General features: G+C 37.4%; 1 protein-coding gene across 1 annotated transcript in view; it reads right to left on the bottom strand.

The window, feature by feature from the left end:
- LOC121389878 (6-phosphogluconate dehydrogenase, decarboxylating-like) overlaps positions 1 to 24,340 on the bottom strand; it is a 63,577-nt gene that overhangs the window by 12,326 nt on the left and 26,911 nt on the right. Inside the window, exons 5-10 of the mRNA XM_041521538.1 lie at positions 21,317 to 21,435; positions 17,991 to 18,057; positions 14,658 to 14,792; positions 12,376 to 12,501; positions 8,571 to 8,765; positions 1,991 to 2,124 (exon numbers count right to left, since the gene is read on the bottom strand). Coding sequence (XP_041377472.1) covers positions 1,991 to 2,124; positions 8,571 to 8,765; positions 12,376 to 12,501; positions 14,658 to 14,792; positions 17,991 to 18,057; positions 21,317 to 21,435 — 776 coding nt within the window. The remainder of the gene's footprint in view (positions 1 to 1,990; positions 2,125 to 8,570; positions 8,766 to 12,375; positions 12,502 to 14,657; positions 14,793 to 17,990; positions 18,058 to 21,316; positions 21,436 to 24,340) is intronic.

Raw genomic sequence — 24,340 nt, 5'->3', positions numbered from 1 at the left:
CCGGCTCCTCTGTCCAGGACAGGAAAAGGTTTGAATCGGGTAGGAGAGGGGGTCGCCCTTGCTGGCATGTGCAATGAAGCACAAATAGCCTGACAATGTCAGTAGCAGGCGAGGGTCGGTAGCGGGTGAGGGTCGGTAGCGGGTGAGGGTCGGTAGCGGGTGAGGGTTGGTTTTGGTGCTCTTGAATTTGCAAATGTTCCGTAGGATTATTGCCAATTAGAAAATATGTTGTGTACTTTCTTGAATGTAATTTCCATTATTTCAAAATGTTTTATGCCAACATGTAGATACCATTTTCACGATATGACGCATCAGTGACAAAAATGAAATGGGATACCATACCTTATGCAATATCTTTTGTTGAAACATTTGAGGACTACACCTTTACAGGGACTGCATGTGTTGGCAGTGATTCGTGATGATACAATTTTTAAGAACGTTTTGTTTTTTATTAATATGTTCATTATTGAAGGAACTGATCATAGTTCTGAGGTACACATATGGTACCTTTTCTGTTGCTACGGTTATAATAAGCAATTGCCGACAATATTTAACATATGCCTTGGGTCAATACCCTTAATTCCCGTAAAGGAGAGGACAATTAAGGCATTTGGCCTGGTATGCATATTCAACGATATACATGTATAATGCACATTATTGCTTAATATCAACACGTATAATCGTATAGTTAATTAATAAAACGGTTAAATGTGACGGCTATTATATATAATGGGCACAGCCATTTTGTACCATCTCAGTGAGTATGCCCTCTGGCGAGATGGTGGTTACGTAATACTTAACGCGCAACGTCGGGAATGAGCCTTAGAACTAGAGAAACACAATCTACCTGGTTTTTGCGGCATGATAAATAGTCATACATTGCAATGTTCTGTAATAATACATATCCCAGTAAGCCAGCAATGAGTATATCCAGCACTATATATATATTATTTTTCAATACAAAATAAAATACCATTGTCAAAGTAGCTACACAACAAGTCGAAACAATTAACAATGTTTTGCCCATGCATTAACCTACGTACTGAAATGATACATGGAGTGTTTTCTTAGTTAATTGGTCTATGCTGTTAGTTGCTTCTACCTGTGATTCCTGATTGGCAGGTGTGTATTTGATTGGTAACCAGATGAGCCAATTAACTGACGCTGTCTAGACACAAAAATACATACCGGTATTGTGGAATATTACCTGTCGCCACTAAAATTGTAATGGACACTGTTTATTACTGTAAATAGTTTTGTAAAACTATTGATTAAGTAGACTTTTCCATCTAAAACCACAGAACTGACCAATTACCTAGTCCCAAAGAAAAGAAAATTATCACTTGGGTATCGTGGGTTGTCGTTTTTGCTCCAATGTTGCACATCAATAGGCCTAATAGTGTAAATTTCTCCTTTGGATTATTTAACAGAGAAAAATACTGTAACCCCATTTTGTTCCATTAATGCAACTTGAAATATATTTAGTTAAATAATTTATTATATTATTACGTCATTTATGCTGTTTTACAAGTCGGGTTGATCAAAGAGAAGCGCCTTGTCGAAAATTACTGCTTTTGTTTACACTGTACATACAGGAGATGGTCAGGAGCTGACGTCACTTCGCCCCAAGCTATCCCACCGGACGTCACAAAACCGAAACAAAATGGCTGCCCCCAGTTAGCAAGAATAACCATGTTTTTTTATGAACTCTAAAATTACATTTCACCTTCTGATGATGTAGTAACACTACTGGTGATGATCTGAAATTCATTACATCTCATCTGATGATGTAGTAACACTACTGGTGATGATCTGAAATTTATTACATCTCATCTGATGATGTAGTAACACTGGTGATGATCTGTAGTTTATTACATCTACACCTGCTGATGATGTAGTAACACTACTGGCGATGATGTGAAGTTTATTACATCTCATATGATGATGTAGTAACACTACTGGCGATGATGTGAAGTTTATTACATCTCACCTTCTGATGATACAGCCTCCACGCCACATCAGAGCAATTGCACCAAAGTTCAAGGCCCATCCAAGTTCCTTTGCAGCTTCTCGCATCAGCATGAAGCCTTGTGCATACGAAACGATCTTGCTGGCGTACAGGGCCTGGAAGTTACATTCTTGTTAGTTTATACATGGCACTGTACATACAGCATACGAAACGATCTTGCTGGCGTACAGGGCCTGGAAGTTACATTCTTGTTAGTTTATACATGGCACTGTACATACAGCATACGAAACGATCTTGCTGGCGTACAGGGCCTGGAAGTTACATTCTTGTTAGTTTATACATGGCACTGTACATACAGCATACGAAATGATCTTGCTGGCGTACAGGGCCTGGAAGTTACATTCTTGTTAGTTTATACATGGCACTGTAGGCCCTACATACAGCATACGAAACGATCTTGCTGGCGTACAGGGCCTGGAAGTTACATTCTTGTTAGTTTATACATGGCACTGTAGGCCCTACATACAGCATACGAAACGATCTTGCTGGCGTACAGGGCCTGGAAGTTACATTCTTGTTAGTTTATACATGGCACTGTAGGCCCTACATACAGCATACGAAACGATCTTGCTGGCGTACAGGGCCTGGAAGTTACATTCTTGTTAGTTTATACATGGCACTGTAGGCCCTACATACAGCATACGAAACGATCTTGCTGGCGTACAGGGCCTGGAAGTTACATTCTTGTTAGTTTATACATGGCACTGTAGGCCCTACATACAGCATACAAAACGATCTTGCTGGCGTACAGGGCCTGGAAGTTACATTCTTGTTAGTTTATACATGGCATTGTACATATAGGAAACAGGACATGAAATTTACATTCTTTTGTCATTCAAGGTTGCACACCACCATTCCATTTTTCATGCAGTTCAATACAGTTTCTAAACCAAATATATAGTCTGTTAAAAATACAACAATATCCACAGGGCTATGTGACAGCTATTTTTAGGATGTACTCTCTCTTGATAACTCTCTTGCATAAAATAAACATAGGTTTTTAATGGTTTTTTAGTGACTAACACTTACATAGCCTCAATTTGTTGTTATACATGTATATGAGGCAGCAACCCACTTACACAGTTGTTATCATTTAGTAATAAAAATGACAAATAAATTCAAACATTAGGTTATTTAAATACTACAGAGGTCAACCTAGGTCAACCTACATGTAATCAACAAAGACAGATATGAACAGGCATTTCAGTTTGGGGTTTGTTTTTGTTTTTAATGATAAACACTTTTCTAAACTGGACTACAGTATGCTACTAAAACAAGTAGTGCCACAACAAATGCTGGTTTAGTGCTTTGATCTCGAGGGACTTATTATATTTGGTTTAAACAATATTTATTGCTGTTCAAAAACAGTATTTTGAAATATTTTATTGGTCAGAAAAATAAAGTCAAAAGACTGCACAACAGGCAGAGCCTATATAAGTGCTCTCCTAAACAAGGACAATAATCAATATTCATAAGGCGTATCATAAAATATTGTTTGTTTCCGGTTACCCGACCGACCCTAATTTGAACCTGCCGACCCTAAAACCTTTTTTGTTTATCCAAAAATGTTTTTTTAATATAACAACGATTTCCACGAAAACATTCCAAAACTATCATAAGCACTAATTTGGTGTCATTTAGTGGGATAACCCTACTGTGTTTTCTGATTTGCGGACGTATATCGGTGGTTTTACTGTCGCAAATTTAGTTTTATTGGCGACCCATTAGCCACGAAATGTTTTCTTCTAACAATTGATTGATGGAGTTACTTCCCTTCAAATTGAAGTTCGGTACCTTTCGTGAGATATCGGGCGAAGAGTCAGAATTTTTTTTTCATGAATATATACGATCTTTTCCGATTTACTCTACATCTAGCATAGCGAGGTACTGTTCCGATTAATAATAATAATAATAATAACTATATTTAATGATTTACTCCAGCGACAAACTGGCCGTGTAGAAATTTAGTGACCTTCTGATAAACTAGGGGAGGGAATGTTTACCGATACTGATAATCAAATCAAATAATTAAATATGTCAGCAAGATTTCGATGCGTTTCGTTATTTTTTGTAAGTGGTCACTGGTAACTTCGCGGGTTTCCGCTAAAAACGGTATCAGAATGACCATGTCTTTGACGTCCAATAGCCGATGATATTAAAAATAAAAATCAATGTGCTCTAGTGCTCCAGGTTAAATAAAACAAACTTTACTTTTCAACATTCGTTTGAGCATCCTGAGCATTTGTACTGCATTTCTATTCATTGGACCAATTGATTGCTTCAAACCAAGTGTGTACTTTAATACTGGATGCATACAGAATAAAACTAACATTGCAAATTATAAAATTGGTAAGTCTACCATTTCTTAGATACACATGTACACTAGGAAAGATAATATTCATAAAAAAATTTTAAATGTTATTGTTGGACAGATAAATATAGAACCCTTCTTTTCAGTTTTCATTAAAAGAAATTGTTATAACTTATTTACTGTTTTCTATCCAATTAAGGTTCAACCAAGTCTGTCCTGGAACAGTACAGAAATTAAGTGTTTGAGTAAACCTTCTGCCTATTATTAAACAGCAAGGGGTCTTTTGTATGTACTCTCCCAAAGATAGGTTAGCACCATGTTGCCCTAAAAATCAAAATGGCTTGCCTTTTATAAATGTATGGAAAAAAAAGCCCTTATATTTAAAACTGCACATAAAATATGCCCCCAAAACGTCACTTTACCATGCCTTACTTCATTTCTAGGGAAAACAATGTGATTAATGGTATTGTTGGTTTGCATAATGCATTTCTATACATGCAGAGGTTATTTTGGATACCGGTAGTCAACACCTTTATTTAATATCCATAAATAAAATTATTTTCCAAAATAATAAATTTTTCCTACCTACCTACCCTATATTTTTCCAGCATGTAATAGGAAACAAGTATTTTAATTTTTTGGGCCTAATGATATATAAAACATAATAACATAATGTCCAATGGCATAATGTATTTAACATAATTAATATTTATTAATATATATTAATAAACACTAGTGGTCTGGGGATTGGCCAACAGGTGTTAGCTTATATTAAGGCCCCTCCCAACATTTTACAATATGACTTTATTACAAGCAATACAAATAAAACATGAATATAACTTGTTCCAAATTTAGTAACAAAGACGGGAAATAGAAGGAAGAAAAGGTAAAGAGGTGAACAGGTTATTACCGTTAAGCATTTTATATTAGTTAGAATTAGATGTCAGAAGAGAGAGAACGAATGTGATTGGTTAATTAATCTCAAAACGTTTGCTATTTATAATGAAGTTCTGGACAGGTTAGAACATAGCATTATTTTCTAGGAGACAAAGGTTTGGGTCACCAAATAGCAAAATACTGCAATTAAGATTATGGTAATCTGCCAAACGGGTATTACAATACCACAAATTGTACTCATTATATTCAGTGTTCTCGCTGGTCCATTGTAGGGGGTATTGCACCAACTTTTCACGTTTTGCCACCTTCTTTTACGTTCAGCCACCTTTTATTTTTGTGTGCCCTCTTTATATGTCTGCAAACTACTATAATCCAATTGCGAAAGAGATTGTTCAGCATATACAGCACACCTCAAAGGTAACAAGCCTCTTGTCAAGAGTTATTCTAAGCTAGTCAGACCGTACATATACAGAACTTCACTAATGTTGTTTTCGCTTCCTATTTATTGCACAAGATCATTTTGGGTAAGAATATATACCACGAGACCATGGTGATGACCAACACTCACAGGGGCACCACGGTGATGACCAACACTCACAGGGGCACCACGGTGATGAACAACACTCACAGGGGCACCACAGTGACGAACAACACTCACAGGGGCAACACAGTGATGAACAACACTCACAAGGACACCATGGTGATGAACACTCACAGGGACACCACAGTGATGAACAACACTCACAGGGACACCAGGGTGATGAACAACACTCACAAGGACACCACAGTGATGAACAACACTCACAGGGACACCACGGTGATGAACAACACTCACAGGGACACCAGGGTGATGAACAACACTCACAGGGACACCACAGTGATGAACAACACTCACAGGGGCACCAGGGTGATGAACAACACTCACAGGGGCACCACGGTGATGACCAACACTCACAGGAGCATCACATGGATGCTCGGTGATGAACAACACTCACAGGAGCACCACGGTGATGAACAGCACTCACAGGAGCACCACGGTGATGAACAGCACTCACAGGAGCACCACAGTGATGAACACCACTCTTAGGAGCACCACGGTGATGAACAACACTCTCAGGGGCACCACAGTGATGAACAACACTCACAGGGGCACCACGGTGATGAACAACACTCTCAGGGGCACCACGGTGATGAACAATACTCACAGGGGCACTACGGTGATGAACAGCACTCACAGGGGCACCATGGTGATGAACAATACTCACAGGGGCACCACGACACTCTCAGGGGCACCACAGTGATGAACAACACTCACAGGGGCACTACGGTGATGAACAGCACTCACATATAAGTTGACAATCACTTATCTATGTGTTGTAACTCACAGTTAAGTCTACAAAATTATGACATGAAATGAAAGTTCAAAAAGAAAATCTTAACATTGTGGTGTCCTGCTATCCATCTTGATCTCTTTACAAGTGTCACTTGTGAAATGCAAATGTGGGTCCTAGGGTGAGAAATGTCACCCCTCATTTAAACAAACCACACTTCACCTCTAATTCCATTGTAGTCATAAAACTAAAATCACAAGCTGAAGTTCACAAACATCTAGGCCTTACATTCCAAAAATCTGGAGTATGGAATTTACATATAAAAAGTATTGTTGCCAAAACCAGTGAAATGATAACTGTTTCCATTCTTTTAAACATAGGCTATGTAGACGGTCACTAGGAAAAATATACAGATCATTCATTCTTCCAATTTTCGATAATGCTGATATTATTTGGGATAATTGTAGCCTTCAGCAGGTTCAATCTCTTGAAAACATTCAACTAGATGCTCTTCGTACAATTTGCGGTGATGTTCGGGGGACATCTAATCAGTTATTATATATTGAAACTGGCTTCATACCTTAATCTAAATGGTCCTAAGTTTGCACGACACGTAAATGACAACCCATCTTGTGCTTGTGGGCATCCTATTGAAGACACTGAACACTGTTTGCACGACACGTAAACGACAACCCATCTTGTGCTTGTGGGCATCCTATTGAAGACACTGAACACTGTCCTATTTATCATGTGGTTCGTAAAACCCACTTGTCTAATTATTTTTATTTCAATTGTAACATTTTATTATTTGGTGTTCCGAACCTTCTTAACCAAGAAAATACCTGCATATTCAAATTTGTTCACGACTTCATTATAAATAGTAAATGTTTTGAGACGACTTAACCATTCACTTACACCCATTAATATTGTCTGTCTGTCTGTGTCTGTGTGTGTGTCTCTCTCTCTCTCTGTCTCTCCCTCCCTCCCCCCTCTCTCTCTCTCTCCCCCTTTCTCCTTTTATTCACTTCATCTGTCTTCATTTACAAATATCAATTTATTAAATTTGTCATCTTGGCTGTATGTCTTTGTATTTGAAAAATGTAGGGAGAGGCTTTCATATAGGCTCATGCCTGTTGGCCGATCCCAAAACCGCATATTTAATGGTTAATAAATATTGTTTAAACCAATTGCAATATTTCGAGGAGTATGATTTCAGACTTTAGTCAAGAGAAAGCTGGGGATTGTGTAGATAAAGTAGAAGATTTTGTCAAAAAGCAGATTTTGTTTTAATGCATACAACTTAACACAAAATAGCAAGTTTTAATGAGGGAAATGGGTGTGGTATTTATTTTAAATCTTCACAACGATGCAATGAATTGTTAGTAAAAACTCATTACTAACATCATGTGAAGTATACCAGTTTCCAAAAGTAACTTAATGTCAAACAAAACATTTATTGATAGCACAAAAATTATCCCTTGAGTGTACTCTTTGTTACCAACAATTTAATTCACAAAAATACTAACTGACACGATTATTGTTTATATAGATAATGGTTCTTTTCGTAGACTTGCCTGGACGTGTGTTTACTGATATGACATCTGTGCATCCATGCTGTGGCTGTGTGGGACATGAGTGGGGATCAAAAGAAGACAATATGTGATAGTTGCATTATGCAGTCTAGTGAGATGTTTTACAAGTCAGAGGAGCTAGTTACTTATCAAGTTTAGTTTTATGAACACAGCCATGGTAGGTTGATTAAAAAAAATAATATGCATAGACATTTGCGATTGGTCGGAAGAAACATTATCCTGGGCACTAGAACGGAAGACTTTATAAAATAGCAGGAGTCTCCTGCGGAATCCAGGAAGTTTGGCAGGTCTGTCATTTGCCCTTTCTCCATATTTTGAGCAGTGTGTTTTTTAATACTACTGGGTTTTTCACAACTAAAGTGTGGAAATTGTATGAAAAAAAAGAAAAAAGATGCCAAAATAATGCCTACTTTTCTAATGTCTTCAATGAAAGCCTTTTTGTCGCCAGTGTACTTGGTGGTGGTGGGCCCGGCGATGTGCTGACTCGCGATGACACGCTCACTCTGCAGCGAGGACAGACACCGGGCAAACACAGCCTCCCCGATGAGCGTGACAGGAACACCGTACTCCAACGCAGCTATAGCCGTCCACTTGCCAGTTCCTTTCTGAAAACAAAATAGCACACTACAAAGCTGACTTTTTATACCCCACCTCCCATGTAATGTTTTGTAACTTGCCTGGAGAAAACAATTTGGTGACCTAGCATGTCAATCAATTTGAGCCAGTGATAAATGAAGAACCTGTCACAAATAAAAATTTGCCTGTGACCAAATGTTGAAATAATGTTAGTATATTGTCCTTTATTAATCATGTACTATTATATATAACCATATAGAACCCATCTAACAGTACACCCATGGACCAAATTGTGCCTAACGTTAAAACAAAAGTCTGTTTTCAATGGGTATTCAGCTTACAGGGGTTTGGATTGAGGTAAAAGTCTGTTTTCAATGGGTATTCAGCTTACAGGGGTTTGGATTGAGGTAAAAGTCTGTTTTCAATGGGTATTCAGCTTACAGGGGTTTGGATTGAAGTAAAAGTCTGTTTTCAATGGGTATTCAGCTTACAGGGGTTTGGATTGAGGTAAAAGTCTGTTTTCAATGGGTATTCAGCTTACAGGGGTTTGGATTGAGGTAAAAGTCTGTTTTCAATGGGTATTCAGCTTACAGGGGTTTGGATTGAGGTAAAAGTCTGTTTTCAATGGGTATTCAGCTTACAGGGGTTTGGATTGAAGTAAAAGTCTGTTTTCAATGGGTATTCAGCTTACAGGGGTTGCATTAAGATAAAAGTCTGCGTTGTATTCTCTTCACTATTAAATATAGAAAAATTAATAAAAGTGGTAAATAACAACTACAATCAAATGTGGATAAAATTACATGTATACAGTTTATAAACATTGGATTGGAGATGGTGCGTTTTGTTCATCAAACACGTTGACAGTTCGTCAGACTTTCTGACATAGTGCAATTTCATTTGGAAATGAAATACAGTTGATATCATTCCACGAAGCCAAGTTGAAAAATTAATTTGGTAAAACATACATTAAAATAAACTTTATAACTGAAAAATTAAATTCATGACTGCCCGTGGTCACTGTCATGACATGAGGCCTATGAGATGTCAACAAATTTCAATCATATTCGAAACTGAAGTAATTTTATAACAACATTTAAAGCTCCTAATAAATGAATTGAATAATGTGTTACTTCAAAACAAATATTATATATTTCTATTTAATTTCAGTGTTGAAAATTAACATGACAACCATATTCTCCAGCCGGGCCAGTTGAAGAAAAATCTTACTGGCCCTTCTCAGGTTCAACTAGCCCTTCAAATATCACCTTGAAATTAACTGCACAGCCAAAATAAAAACTAAAATGTACTTTGTTGAATAATAACAATGTGTTCACCGTATATAGTCTGTTTGTTTCAATGACAAACCGATAAATTGGTACGTAACTTCATAATGAAGAGTTAAAATTCATATAAAACATGTTATTAATTACGTTTGAACCCATACCAACTCAAATAACATTTTTTGAAAAAGAAATCCAATATAAATAAAAATATTTCTTTACAAATTATCATTAAATTATACAAATTAAATATCATTTTTAATTGGATGAAGACAAAATGCTAGAATAGCCAAGGTATGCAACTTGACTTGCATTGTCTAAGAAGTAAAAGATAATGCAGTACAACGAGACTAAAGGTAGAACTGTGCATGCTTTAATAAACTAGTCTGGGATTGGCTGTCCTCTGCAGTCATGCAAGAGAGGTGAAATATCCAGTAAAGGATTTCCTCAAGAGTGGCTGTCATCTGTGGTTATGCAAGAGAGGTGAAATATCCAGTAAAGGATTTCCTCAAGAGTGGCTGTTCTCCTATAAGCATGGAATTATCCACTATTTTGCCAAATTTCAATTTGACTGCATTGTACATGTATGGCTCTGATTATGTATTACAGTTTTGTCGTTCATATTACCTTGGATGTAGACCGATGGCCTGCCACGACGCCACCGAGGCCGGTAAATAATAAAAAGAATGAAAAGAAATGATAATAGTTATGTAGGAATAAGCCTAGGTATTTTTTTTACGTCTATTATTTTTCTTTTTTATCTTTAATTTTTTAAAAATAAAACTTCATTTAAATATTTGTATTTCAGCCAGAGGTTAATGAATGTGCACATGTTATTTATATATGTATATATGTATACACACTATAGTAACAGTAATCAATGATCATTTCCGACAAAATGTTGAGAGATGGAGATTGGTTGCGTAATTGTTTAATTAAAAATGCCACATGAATGTCAATGTCTCAACTAACACTTTCAACTGAAGTAATTGTAGGCCCACGTTTCACAAGTTATTTAAAAAAAAAAAAAAATGTTTTAATAATATGAGTCAGTAGTGCACACCTGATATGCTTGGGTCGTAGTTCATGAACCACCTTCTCGGAACCAGTGTTTTTTTCCCATCCCAACTATCCTAATCATGTTCGTTGTACATAATAATCAAATTCAAGACAAGTTGATTCCTATATATGTTTAGCTGCACGTTCATCAAACCATCTAACACTGAAAAGGTATATATATACATGTAATTGTGTGCATCAAATTATCTGAATAGTACATATTGTAATTAAAAAATCAAATGATCTGCATCACTGTATACATGTCATAATTATATTTCTATAGTATTACTCTTGAAACTTTTTAATAAACTATAACTCCATTCCTGAAAGGGAAAAGAAGTCAGACTACACTAATGAACCAAAAACCACATAAAATTAGAAGAAAACATTATTGGTTTATTGGTTAAATTTTGCAACATATGTCTTTACATTTACATGTACCAATTACTAAATTAATAAATGCTTGATTTTCACTCACCTTAGCATTTTGATGAGTGCGATTTTTCACTCGCCTAAGCATTTTAAGGTGTGCGATTTTTCACTCGCCTTTCTTTTTCAAAAGGCAAGGACTGTGAAATATGAATTTTATGTCATGTTGACTGATATCACGTTATAAGAGATAGGATACAGATTTTTTCTTTACCTTATGAAGTATGAATTGTATGAAATGTTGACTGATATCAAGTTATAAGAGATAGGAGATAGATTTGTTATTACCATATGAAGTATGTATTGTATGTCATGTTGACTGATATCAAGTTATAAGAGGTAGGAGATAGATTTGTTATTACCATATGAAGTATGAATTGTATGTCATGTTGACTGATATCAAGTTATAAGAGATAGGAGATAGATTTGTTATGTTGACTTCAAGTTATAACCATATTAAGTATGAATTGTATGTCATGTTGACTGATATCAAGTTATAAGAGATATGGGATAGATTTGTTATTACCATATGAAGTATGAATTGTATGTCATGTTGACTGATATCAAGTTATAAGAGATATGGGATAGATTTGTTATTACCATATGAAGTATGAATTGTATGTCATGTTGACTGATATCAAGTTATAAGAGATATGGGATAGATTTGTTATTACCATATGAAGTATGTATTGTATGTCATGTTGACTGATATCAAGTTATAAGAGGTAGGAGATAGATTTGTTATTACTATATGAAGTATGAATTGTATGTCATGTTGACTGATATCAAGTTATAAGAGATAGGAGATAGATTTGTTATTACCATATGAAGTATGAATTGTATGTCATGTTGACTTATGTTATTACTGTACCTGCCCAGCAGCATCACGGATCTTCTCCACAAGATGGCTCCCATCTTTGTCTTTGAAGTTCATGATGTCTCGAGTGATTTCTATGAGGAATGATTCCAATTCTCCTTTGTTCCACTCATCAAACACCTGCCAGTAAGAAATGATTACACTATATATTTGGCCAACAAGCAGAGGAAAGTTTGAGGGGCACGAAGGCAAACTTTTCCTTCAAAAGAGGGCCACGAAAGCAAGTTTCTGAGACAAAAATTATTTCACCGTATCATGGCTTATGGTCATTTCTCTTGCCATTGACATCGTAAGAATTTAGGGGGATAACGGCAAGTAAGGAGGGCACTGATGGTGCCGTGGTGAAATTCGGACCTCGTAAACTACATGTCAATGCTAAACTAGGAGTATACAGTACCATAAATAGTTGATTGCAAACTAGGGGCTTCTTGATTTAAGCAATATTTATTTCTGTTTATATTAACAGATGGGACTGGTCAACAGGCATAGCCTATATAAAGAGCTTTCCCTAAATTATACAATTGAAATATTAACTGGTCAAAATAGAAAGTACAAGATATGCATTTAGTGTTGAAGAATATAAAACTATTGTATATTTATAACCTGTCAAAGTATAAATATTTGTATATAGAACAGAGAGACAAGAAGAATAAAGGAGAAGGTGAACGGTTTTATCAGTCAAAACATTTGCTTTCAGCAATGAAATTGTGAATTGCTTTGCAGATGAGACTGTTTTCGTGTAGTGTTAACTTAATTGGGATCGACATATATTAGGGGCTTGAATATTTTACCCGGGTACTACTCAAGACCTGGCCTGGTGCTTATAAAACTTTTAGTCTACACTCAAGACTTTAATAGTTTTGTTTTTAGAAGTTTTGTTTTTGTTTAACGACACCACTAGAGCACATTGATTAATTAATCATTGGCTATTGGATGGCAAACATTTGGTAATTCTGACATATAGTCATCAGAGGAAACCCGCTACATTTTTCCTAATGCAACAATGGATATTTTATATGCACCATCCTACAGACAGGATAGCACATACCACAGCCTTTGATATACCAGTTGTGGTGCATGAGCTGGAATGGAAAATAGCCCAATGGGCCCACTGACAGAGATCGACCCAAAACCGACTGTCTGAGACAGTCATGGCAACACCATACAAAATATATGTGTATATGTGATGTCATTAAAGATTGAGTCTGGACTCTAAAATATATGTGTATATGTGATGTCATTAAAGATTGAGTCTGGACTCTGAAATATATGTGTATATGTGATGTCATTAAAGACTGAGTCTGGACTCTAAAATGTTTTATAAGCACAGGCCCTGGGCCCCATTTCACCAAGTCCTGGTATCTCGAACATTATTGACAATTTGTAATAAAAAATAATAACAGTCATGTACAACGATGTACAATGAAGGGCTTCAAAAAGCCCAGTAAATAGATTCAAGATTCAGACTATTCAAGACTGGGGCTGAGGTCAAGTGTTTACAGTACATCAATGTCCTGTTTGAGAAAATAGCAAAACATTAGCTTCATGATAAAGCATTTCTTGTTTCCTTGCTCAAAGGTCACTATGTTTTTTTTTATTGACAACTGTAGGTGTAAAGACATGTGAAGATTATGGAGAGGGTGCACTCTCAATTTTTTTCTTAATTCCTTTTGAGTGCTGGACATGTCTATGATAGATATTATATTCACAGTAGATGTAACCTGTGCTATGCATGGGAAACTTTAAATGGGGTATAGTTGTCTTACACTGGGCTTATCCACAAAAATACAACCACTGTGTAGACAGCCGCCACAATTTATTGGCCACGGCTAAATACACGACCACCGTGTATATAGCACTTCTGTATTAAGTAACAAATATGGTGACCATTAGAGTTATATTAATGGAATTCATCTTTGTATGCAATATTTAGCTCAATGTGTGTACGGTAGTCAACAGGACCGCGTAGCACAAAAAAAAGATTCTTCTTCAATGTGGAATAGAGTAAGCACAAAGAAGGCAGTTGGCAGTACAAATCAAAAGTAAACAAGTGGTCAGATCAACAGGAAACTGATAAAATGGCCTTTCATATTACATTATAGATATACATGTATATCTTGTGGTGGTTTCTAAATCTTTTAATTTTGTGAGTGGTGAATTAATTAAAAGCAACGAGCAAATGTTGTTAAATATTATAATCTTAAGCCAAGGAGATTTAAAACAGTAATTGTACAACTGTTGTATTATCTACATGGACAAAGTAATTAACATCTTACATTGGCCATTTCAGCATTGGACAGATCGAGCAAACTCTTCATCAGGTGGTATGCTTCACAGATGAGCTGCATGTCTCCATACTCAATACCATTGTGTACCATCTTCACAAAATGACCAGCTCCTTCTGGCCCCACCTGTAAAACATCCATTTATAAACATTGCAGTAACTTTGTGGAATAAAGAATCAAAACAGTTGTTGTTGTCATGACTTTGTAAAAAGAATTCCCATCACAATAATTCCACTGGCTTGTAGCAATGCCCAATGCTGTTTTGACAATATCACAATACATATATTTATTATTTATCCATGTCTCATTAAAAACTAATTTCAGAACAAAATATTTTGCCAATTTCAGTTTTCCTTTTTCACTAATTATGATTAAAAGAAATGTAATATTTTCATTTAACACAAATATTTCCTGGAAGCAAGGATTGAAACAGGAGAATAGTTTTAGCTAAAACAACTTCATTTTAAACCCGACTCCATTATTTCGAGCAGTTTTGTCTTCTGTGTTTATGAATGTCAAAAACAGTTTTGGAAGTAATTTTAAGCTGAGGTACAAATTGTGAGAACAGGATATATACCTGCAAATGGCAGCAATGTGTAAATTTCTCTGTCGTTAAGGGATACTTACATGTATCTAGCATGTTTGTATCAACATATTTACTTGGAAAGGAAAACAAAATTTAATGACAGCATAGCACAGTGTTTAGCCTTTAGGATAATGATGGTGAGATATAGCACACAAAATTAATGACAGCATAGCACAGTGTTTAGCCTTTAGGATAATGATGGTGAGATATAGCACAAGCCGATACACTATATATGACATGAAGTGCATTCACTAAATCATATTTTCACATTTTGCACATGGCACTAGCAGGAAATACTAACAAAACAAGCACTCTGAGAGTATTTATAAAGCAATACACGTACATGTCCCCAACCGGACTCAACTAATTTTCATATCTCATAAGTTCAAGGGCCATGACTCTGTAAAAAATGGGTCAATTGGCATGAAATTCAAACTTGATTTGTAACAGAACATGATAAAGCTATACACAAAATTTAGCATAATATCTTGAAGCATTGCAAAAATAAAGGTTCAGAATTTTTTTGTTTGTATTTCCACAAGTTCAAGGGCCATATAAGTCTGTCAAAAATAGGCAAATCGTCATGAATGTCAAACTTGATCTGTAATAGTACATGATAAAGCTGTACACAAAATTTTAGCTAAATAACTTGATGTTTTGGAACAGATAGGGGACTAAAAACTGGAAATAGCTTTACTGAAAATAATGGCCGATTTCCTTCTCTTTTTTTTTGTCTTTCTGTCAGAAATTTATGGACATTTTGAGTCGAAAATATGGTTTGTTATATAAATGAAAGTGAAATTTGGGCCGTCATTAGTAATTCAGCCAATCAGTGGCTGCAGAAGCAATTTGCACATTGCAATTATCGAAAAAATATTACCCCATATATTTGAACCCATATGTGTAATAATCATAAATACTGGCCAGCTGGATGCAAATGCATATAAACAAGCTAAAGCAATACAAGTCCCCTACCCGGCCCAACACATTTTCAAATCTCCTAAGTTCAAGGGCCATAACTCTTTGAAAAATGGATAAAAAACGCCATGAAAGTTAACCTTCATCTGTAACAGTATAACTGGCCTCGGTGGCGTCGTGGCAGGCCATCGGTCTACAGGCTGGTAGGTACTGGGTTCGGATCCCAGTCGAGGCATGGGATTTTTAATCCAGATACCGACTCCAAACCCTGAGTGAGTGCTCCGCAAGGCTCAATGGGTAGGTGTAAACCACTTGCACCGACCAGTGATCCATAACTGGTTCAACAAAGGCCATGGTTTGTGCTATCCTGCCTGTGGGAAGCGCAAATAAAAGATCCCTTGCTGCCTGTCATAAAACACACTATGACAACAGTCTACTTAATTAAAATAACAACCATCACCAATAGCAAAACTGAACAATGCTAAACACATGTTGCCTCCTGTTTATTCTGTAATCTTTTCACTGGAATTAATCACTGTTCAAGCAATTGTTCATACAAAATATGTATACACAAACACGTTCATGATCAGCTACATGAATAATAATCAGCTTTCACTAAAAATAGCTTAGACTGATTCTAACAACGAGAGCAATTGGGTGTGCAAACAAGTATATTTTCCACATTCTTAATGGCTGATGTATTCAAATTGAATTAATTTTCACGCTCATTCCCAATTATGACGCTGCTGGAACAAGACCTGGGTGCTTGCTCACCCCCCCCCCCGGGTTGATGATCGCCTCATACAGGAAGCTGTTTGAGTATCATGTTGCATATACCGGCTCACAGGCAACCATGACTTTGGGAGGCACAACATCAACATCAGGGATGCAGCCAAGAAACTGTTTACCAAACCGTTCAAGCCACTGGTGGGTCAAGAGGGGGAGTTTGTGTTGCACTGTGTCGTTCTTAATGACAACAAGAAGGCAGCCTGTATTACCTATCGCCACCTCAACATGATCAACCAAGCTCTCCTTATTCCTGACATGGACAACCTCTAAATCTATCACATAGTCAAGAAGATCTGAAGGGCCTATCCTGCCATCACCGTCCTACTGTCTCGACAGTTGTTCCAGCCAGTCCTTCCAAACTGGACTACAACGGAATTCCTCCACTCGCTGTAGTGTTCTCCTTTGTCAACGTTTGCCTCAAGTGAGTATGGACTACTTTGGACTTAAAAATGTTTTGGCCATCATTCAAAAACTTTGTTCATTTTTTTATAAATAGTCCGATTCCATTTATTTTTTGGCAGTCTGTCTAAATTGCTCAAATCACTTTCAAACTTGGGATGAGCACTCCAATGTTTTGTTTGGCCTCTAATAATGACCAGACATGTCATTCTCAACTTGGGACTAATTTCTTTAAAATTCTGCCCACCTCAAACTTACCCCTTCCCCTCCTGTGAAGATATACGGTATGTATCCTGTGAAGATATACGGTATGTATCCTGTGAAGATGTAGGGTATGTATCCTGTGAAGATGTATGGTATGTATCTACTGGTAAAACTGCACCAACTCACTGGTCACCACAATGTAAGCAGACACAAGATTATATTCAGTATGAGTGTCAAATAACTGAATAAAACTTCCAAGTGTTTTCTCTTTTCATTAATACTGAACCCGACATACATGTAGGTGCATTTCCTCATTTGTACAGACTAATCTGAACATCCCAACAACCAATGACTGGCTAAATCTTTGTGTCAGGAGTAACCCATATCATGCCAAAAGCTATGCTAAACTTGTTTTTAATATCTCTCACCCAATCACAGCATGGATCACCCTCCACCTTGGCAGAAATACCCTGGAAAATATCCTTGATATGAGGCCTACAAGTAGAGAGAGAAATTTTAAACTACATCTTATACTTGGTTTAAACAATATTTATTGCCATACAAAAACAGTAGGGGTCTGGAGATTGGCCAACAAGTGTTAGCCTATATTAAAGCCTCTCCCAACATTTTACAATATTCATATTTTACAAGCAATAAAAATGAAACATGATTATAACTTGCTCCAAATGTACTAACAAATGGAAATAAAAGGTAGAAAAGGTAAAGAGGATGAGTAGGTTATTACCTTTCACACTTGTACATTATTTACAATTAGATGTCAAAAGAAAGAGACAAAGAATGTAAATTGTTAGTTAATCTCAAAATGTTTGCTATTTATAATGAAGTTCTGGACAGGTTTGACATAGCATTATTTTCTACGAGACTAAGGTTTTGGTCACCAAATAGTAAAATATTACATTTAAAGGATTAATGCTTAAGCAAGGCGTTTTGACTGGTAGGCATATTCAGTGATATATAATGCACACTACTGCTTAATATCAACAAGTATAATCTTATATTTAATTAATAAAACGGTTAAATGTGACGGTTATTATATATAACGGGTGCAGCCGTTTTTGTACCATCCCAGTGAATATGCCCTCTGGCGAGCTGGTGGTTACGTAATACTTAATGTGTCACATCAGGAATTAGTCTTAGAACAGAAGAAACAAAATGTACTTTCCCCAAAACTTTTAGCAGCTCCTGAAAATGTTTCATAAAACATACATATAGACTATTTAACAAAGCTTGTAAACGGCATGTAACCCGCGATCGTCGTGATCATTGGTCAAATCGGCGGTAAACATATACAGGTAATAATGATATAGTTAGTGCAGAAAAAGGTAAATGGGTGCTAGAGAGAATACACCTGCAACAACAACAGCTCCAGATAAAACCTGTCCCCATGTTCCTTTTGGAAATGACACTAACACACATTTATTTAATAAAGCAGCTCGCAGATGAAAGGACCAGCAATTAGCGATCGTTGGGATCGTTGCTAAATTTGGCGATGAACATACAATACTTTTTAGCGACATTTTGACAAATTTAATGAAGACACACACAAAAATAATTTTAAAAAGTAAATACTACAATATACTACTTTCCCCAAAACTTTTGGCAGCTCCTGAAAAAGTATCATAAAACATACTAATAGACTTAGCATGGATCAAATAGCATATATGTAATGTCGTATTTTATTGTCCCCCCCCCCCCCCCCAAAAAAAAAGCATAACCTTTAAAAATAACTAATAACCCAGCGAACAGATTCAACCTCCCAGGCCCGTGGGAATTGAGGGTGACCGTACTCGAGGATGAAAATGAAAAAAGGTAAAAAAAAAAAAAATATGGCTTGTCCCATCTTCCCACTATGGACTCTGTGATCCCCTGCTAGAAGTTGTGCACCTTCCCCAAGATATTGTTCCTACGGGCCTGCTCCCCTCCAACAAATAAAACAACATCCAAAGCTGCCCATGACAATCGTCACGTAGGCAAAAGCAAACTTTATTATTTTTAAATATTTTATTTATTAATTTCCTGTCTTACCCACAGTATCCCCCCCCCCCCCATCCTTTTAAAAACATATACACTCCTTTTCATTGTTTATTGTAATAGTTTCCCTTCAAACGAGTTACAAGGGTTATTGGTCAATAAAAATGTATTATTTATTATTATCAGTGTAGTGTGAATGTCTTGTAAACAGGTCAATCGGGATTTAAAAAACATGTGAATTTCTTTTCTTTTTTTTAAAATTCATAAGTAGTGTAGCAGCAATTGACAACAACCGACACACAAAAAAAACGCCAGAGGCTCAAACCAAATAGCTTGTGCACGTTTGCAGTCTCTTCTGATACCGCCCATCAAGTGTCTAACAGGAAATTTTCCCCCCAAAATCGACTAGCCTAGATGCTGTCTAGCTTGATCGGAGTTGCTGTCTATAGACGCAATGATGGTTGGTTCGCGTACTGTAAGTGAATATATATGAGTAAAAATTTATAAACTTGTACCCACTCAATGTGGTTTTTGTCAAAAATGAATCCAGTAGTCTAAAGGTTAATACACTCTAAATCAGAATTTAAAATATTACCACATAGATCAAGATTTTCAACAGTTACATTTGTATATATATATACTCTTCAAAAAAAGTAGGGGAACTCTAATAAGAATTTACAATTGCCAAAATTGTAAGCTATATTAGCTGTGTGGAATGGTTATATGATAATAGTGAATTAATTGGGCAAAGATTACAAACAGTAGTTCACTATTACAGTAGTTTTATGACCACCACAGATCTTGAAGGACGATTGGGGTCAGAAGTCAAATTTGAAAGTTGACGGGTTTTTTATCAGTAAATCACAAATTCAAACAAAAATTACTGAAAACAAAACAATAATAACTGTATGATCAACAGAATGAAAAAGATTGACAGAAATAATGTTCCACAGTGATTAATGGACCTTTGTGGAAATTGTCAAAATCGAGAATGACAGTCCACACACCTGTACGGGGCAACTGCGTGTGATGAAGTGTGTTGATAAATAGACCTGAAAGTTTTTTATTAGACATGTGGTCTAATAGTTGATATAAAAATTTCAGGTTCCCATACTTTTTTTTAAGAGTATATAACGACGTCTTATCGGCAAACACTTGTATACTTGATGTAATACCACAAACAATGTCATTATTATATAATAAAAAGAAGACAGGGCCTAGAACAGAATCTTGGAGAACATCAGCTGGAACAGTTTTTTTTCACACTAAATTATATGCTTCATCAATTTTAAAAAACAAAATTCGCTTTTGTTTTTTTCAAACAATGTAAAAGAAATACAATACTGCTCTCCAGTATAAAGCCAGATTAAGACATCTGATCACACTTCATTCCCTTTACCCCAGTTTATGAACACTGTTCTAGCATATATTGTTATCCTGCAACCACCATTCTATTGACAGAATCTGATGACGGATAAAGCATCACACACATAGCTACATGTGTACATTACAAAATCGCTCATTTGACCTCTAGGTCATCATACAATGTGGCTGAAATAACAGAAATAATAGCTTTTTGCTTTAATTTTTATGGTCTGCAGGATAATGATAATAACTAGTTAATGACGTAGGATATCTGCTTTATCCTGTTCAGGCCGATTGAGAAATTTCCCATTCTTACCCTCAGAGGGTAAAGCATATATCGGACATGATTAACTAGTTATTCTGTATGTACATGTAAAGCCATGTTAAGCCAACTGACCATGCCTCCGGGCTGCCTCCAGGCATCAATGAGGGTCCATAGCGGGCACCGTCTTCCCCTCCACTGACTCCACTGCCAACAAACAGCAAGCCTTTAGCACCAAGGTCCTTTGCTCTTCTCTGAAATACATATACAGACATCACATCATACGTACCAGCTTGTCCGAGAACTACTCATTGTATTACGCATTACAAACAGGGCTGGGACGTAACCCAGAGGTAGAGAACTACTCACTGTATTACACATTACAAACAGGGCTGAGACGTAACCCAGAGGTGGAGAACTACTCACTGTATTACACATTACAAACAGGGCTGGGACGTAACCCAGAGGTGGAGAACTACTCATTGTATTACACATTACAAACAGGGCTGGGACGTAACCCAGAGGTAGAGAACTACTCACTGTATTACACATTACAAACAGGGCTGGGACGTAACCCAGAGGTAGAGAACTACTCACTGTATTACACATTACAAACAGGGCTGGGACGTAACCCAGAGGTAGAGAACTACTCACTGTATTACACATTACAAACAGGGCTGGGACGTAATGTAGAGAACTACTCACTGTATTACACATTACAAACAGGGCTACGACGTAACCCAGAGGTGGAGAACTACTCATTGTATTACACATTACAAACAGGGCTGGGACGTAACCCAGAGGTAGAGAACTACTCACTGTATTACACATTACAAACAGGGCTGGGACGTAACCCAGAGGTGGAGAACTACTCACTGTATTACACATTACAAACAGGGCTGGGACGTAATGTAGAGAACTACTCATTGTATTACACATTACAAACAGGGCTGGGACGTAACCCAGAGGTAGAGAACTACTCACTGTATTACACATTACAAACAGGGCTGGGACGTAACCCAGAGGTAGAGAACTACTCACTGTATTACACATTACAAACAGGGCTGGGACGTAACCCAGAGGTAGAGAACTACTCACTGTATTACACATTACAAACAGGGCTACGACGTAACCCAGAGGTAGAGAACTACTCACTGTATTACACATTACAAACAGGGCTGGGACGTAACCCAGAGGTAGAGAACTACTCACTGTATTACACATTACAAACAGGGCTGGGACGTAACCCAGAGGTAGAGAACTACTCACTGTATTACACATTACAAACAGGGCTGGGACGTAATGTAGAGAACTACTCACTGTATTACACATTACAAACAGGGCTGGGACGTAATGTAGAGAACTACTCATTGTATTACACATTACAAACAGGGCTGGGACGTAACCCAGAGGTGGAGAACTACTCACTGTATTACACATTACAAACAGGGCTGGGACGTAACCCAGAGGTGGAGAACTACTCACTGTATTACACATTACAAACAGGGCTGGGACGTAACCCAGAGGTAGAGAACTACTAATTGTATTACGCATTACAAACAGGGCTGGGACGTAACCCAAAGGTAGAGAACTACTCACTGTATTACGCATTACAAACAGGGCTGGGACGTAACCCAAAGGTAGAGAACTACTCACTGTATTACACATTACAAACAGGGCTACGACGTAACCCAGAGGTAGAGAACTACTCACTGTATTACACATTACAAACAGGGCTGGGACGTAATGTAGAGAACTACTCATTGTATTACACATTACAAACAGGGCTGCGACGTAACCCAGAGGTAGAGAACTACTCACTGTATTACGCATTACAAACAGGGCTGGGACGTAACCTAGAGGTGGAGAACTACTCACTGTATTACGCATTACAAACAGGGCTGGGACGTAATGTAGAGAACTACTCATTGTATTACACATTACAAACAGGGCTGCGACGTAACCCAGAGGTAGAGAACTACTCACTGTATTACGCATTACAAACAGGGCTGGGACGTAACCTAGAGGTAGAGAACTACTCACTGTATTACACATTACAAACAGGGCTGGGACGTAATGTAGAGAACTACTCATTGTATTACACATTACAAACAGGGCTGCGACGTAACCCAGAGGTGGAGAACTACTCACTGTATTACGCATTACAAACAGGGCTGGGACGTAACCTAGAGGTGGAGAACTACTCACTGTATTACGCATTACAAACAGGGCTGGGACGTAACCCAGAGGTGGAGAACTACTCACTGTATTACGCATTACAAACAGGGCTGCGACGTAACCCAGAGGTGGAGAACTACTCACTGTATTACGCATTACAAACAGGGCTGGGACGTAACGCAGATGTAGAGAACTACTCACTGTATTACCCATTACAAACAGGGCTGAGACGTAACCCAGAGGTAGAGAACTACTCACTGTATTACGCATTACAAACAGGGCTGGGACGTAACCTAGAGGTGGAGAACTACTCACTGTATTACGCATTACAAACAGGGCTGGGACGTAACCCAGAGGTAGAGAACTACTCACTGTATTACGCATTACAAACAGGGCTGGGACGTAACCCAGAGGTAGAGAACTACTCACTGTATTACGCATTACAAACAGGGCTGGGACGTAACGCAGATGTAGAGAACTACTCACTGTATTACACATTACAAACAGGGCTGAGACGTAACCCAGAGGTAGAGAACTACTCACTGTATTACGCATTACAAACAGGGCTGGGACATAACCCAGAGGTAGAGAACTACTCACTGTATTACGCATTACAAACAGGGCTGGGACGTAACCTAGAGGTGGAGAACTACTCACTGTATTACGCATTACAAACAGGGCTGGGACGTAACCCAGAGGTAGAGAACTACTCACTGTATTACACATTACAAACAGGGCTGAGACGTAACGCAGATGTAGAGAACTACTCACTGTATTACACATTACAAACAGGGCTGGGACGTAACGCAGATGTAGAGAACTACTCACTGTATTACACATTACAAACAGGGCTGAGACGTAACCCAGAGGTAGAGAACTACTCACTGTATTACGCATTACAAACAGGGCTGGGACATAACCCAGAGGTAGAGAACTACTCACTGTATTACACATTACAAACAGGGCTGGGACGTAACCCAG

This window comes from Gigantopelta aegis, chromosome 15 (genome assembly GCF_016097555.1).
Source record: "Gigantopelta aegis isolate Gae_Host chromosome 15, Gae_host_genome, whole genome shotgun sequence".
Taxonomy (NCBI): domain Eukaryota; kingdom Metazoa; phylum Mollusca; class Gastropoda; order Neomphalida; family Peltospiridae; genus Gigantopelta; species Gigantopelta aegis.
Note: the sequence above shows the minus strand (reverse complement) of the source record. Positions and strands in the feature narration are given on the sequence as shown.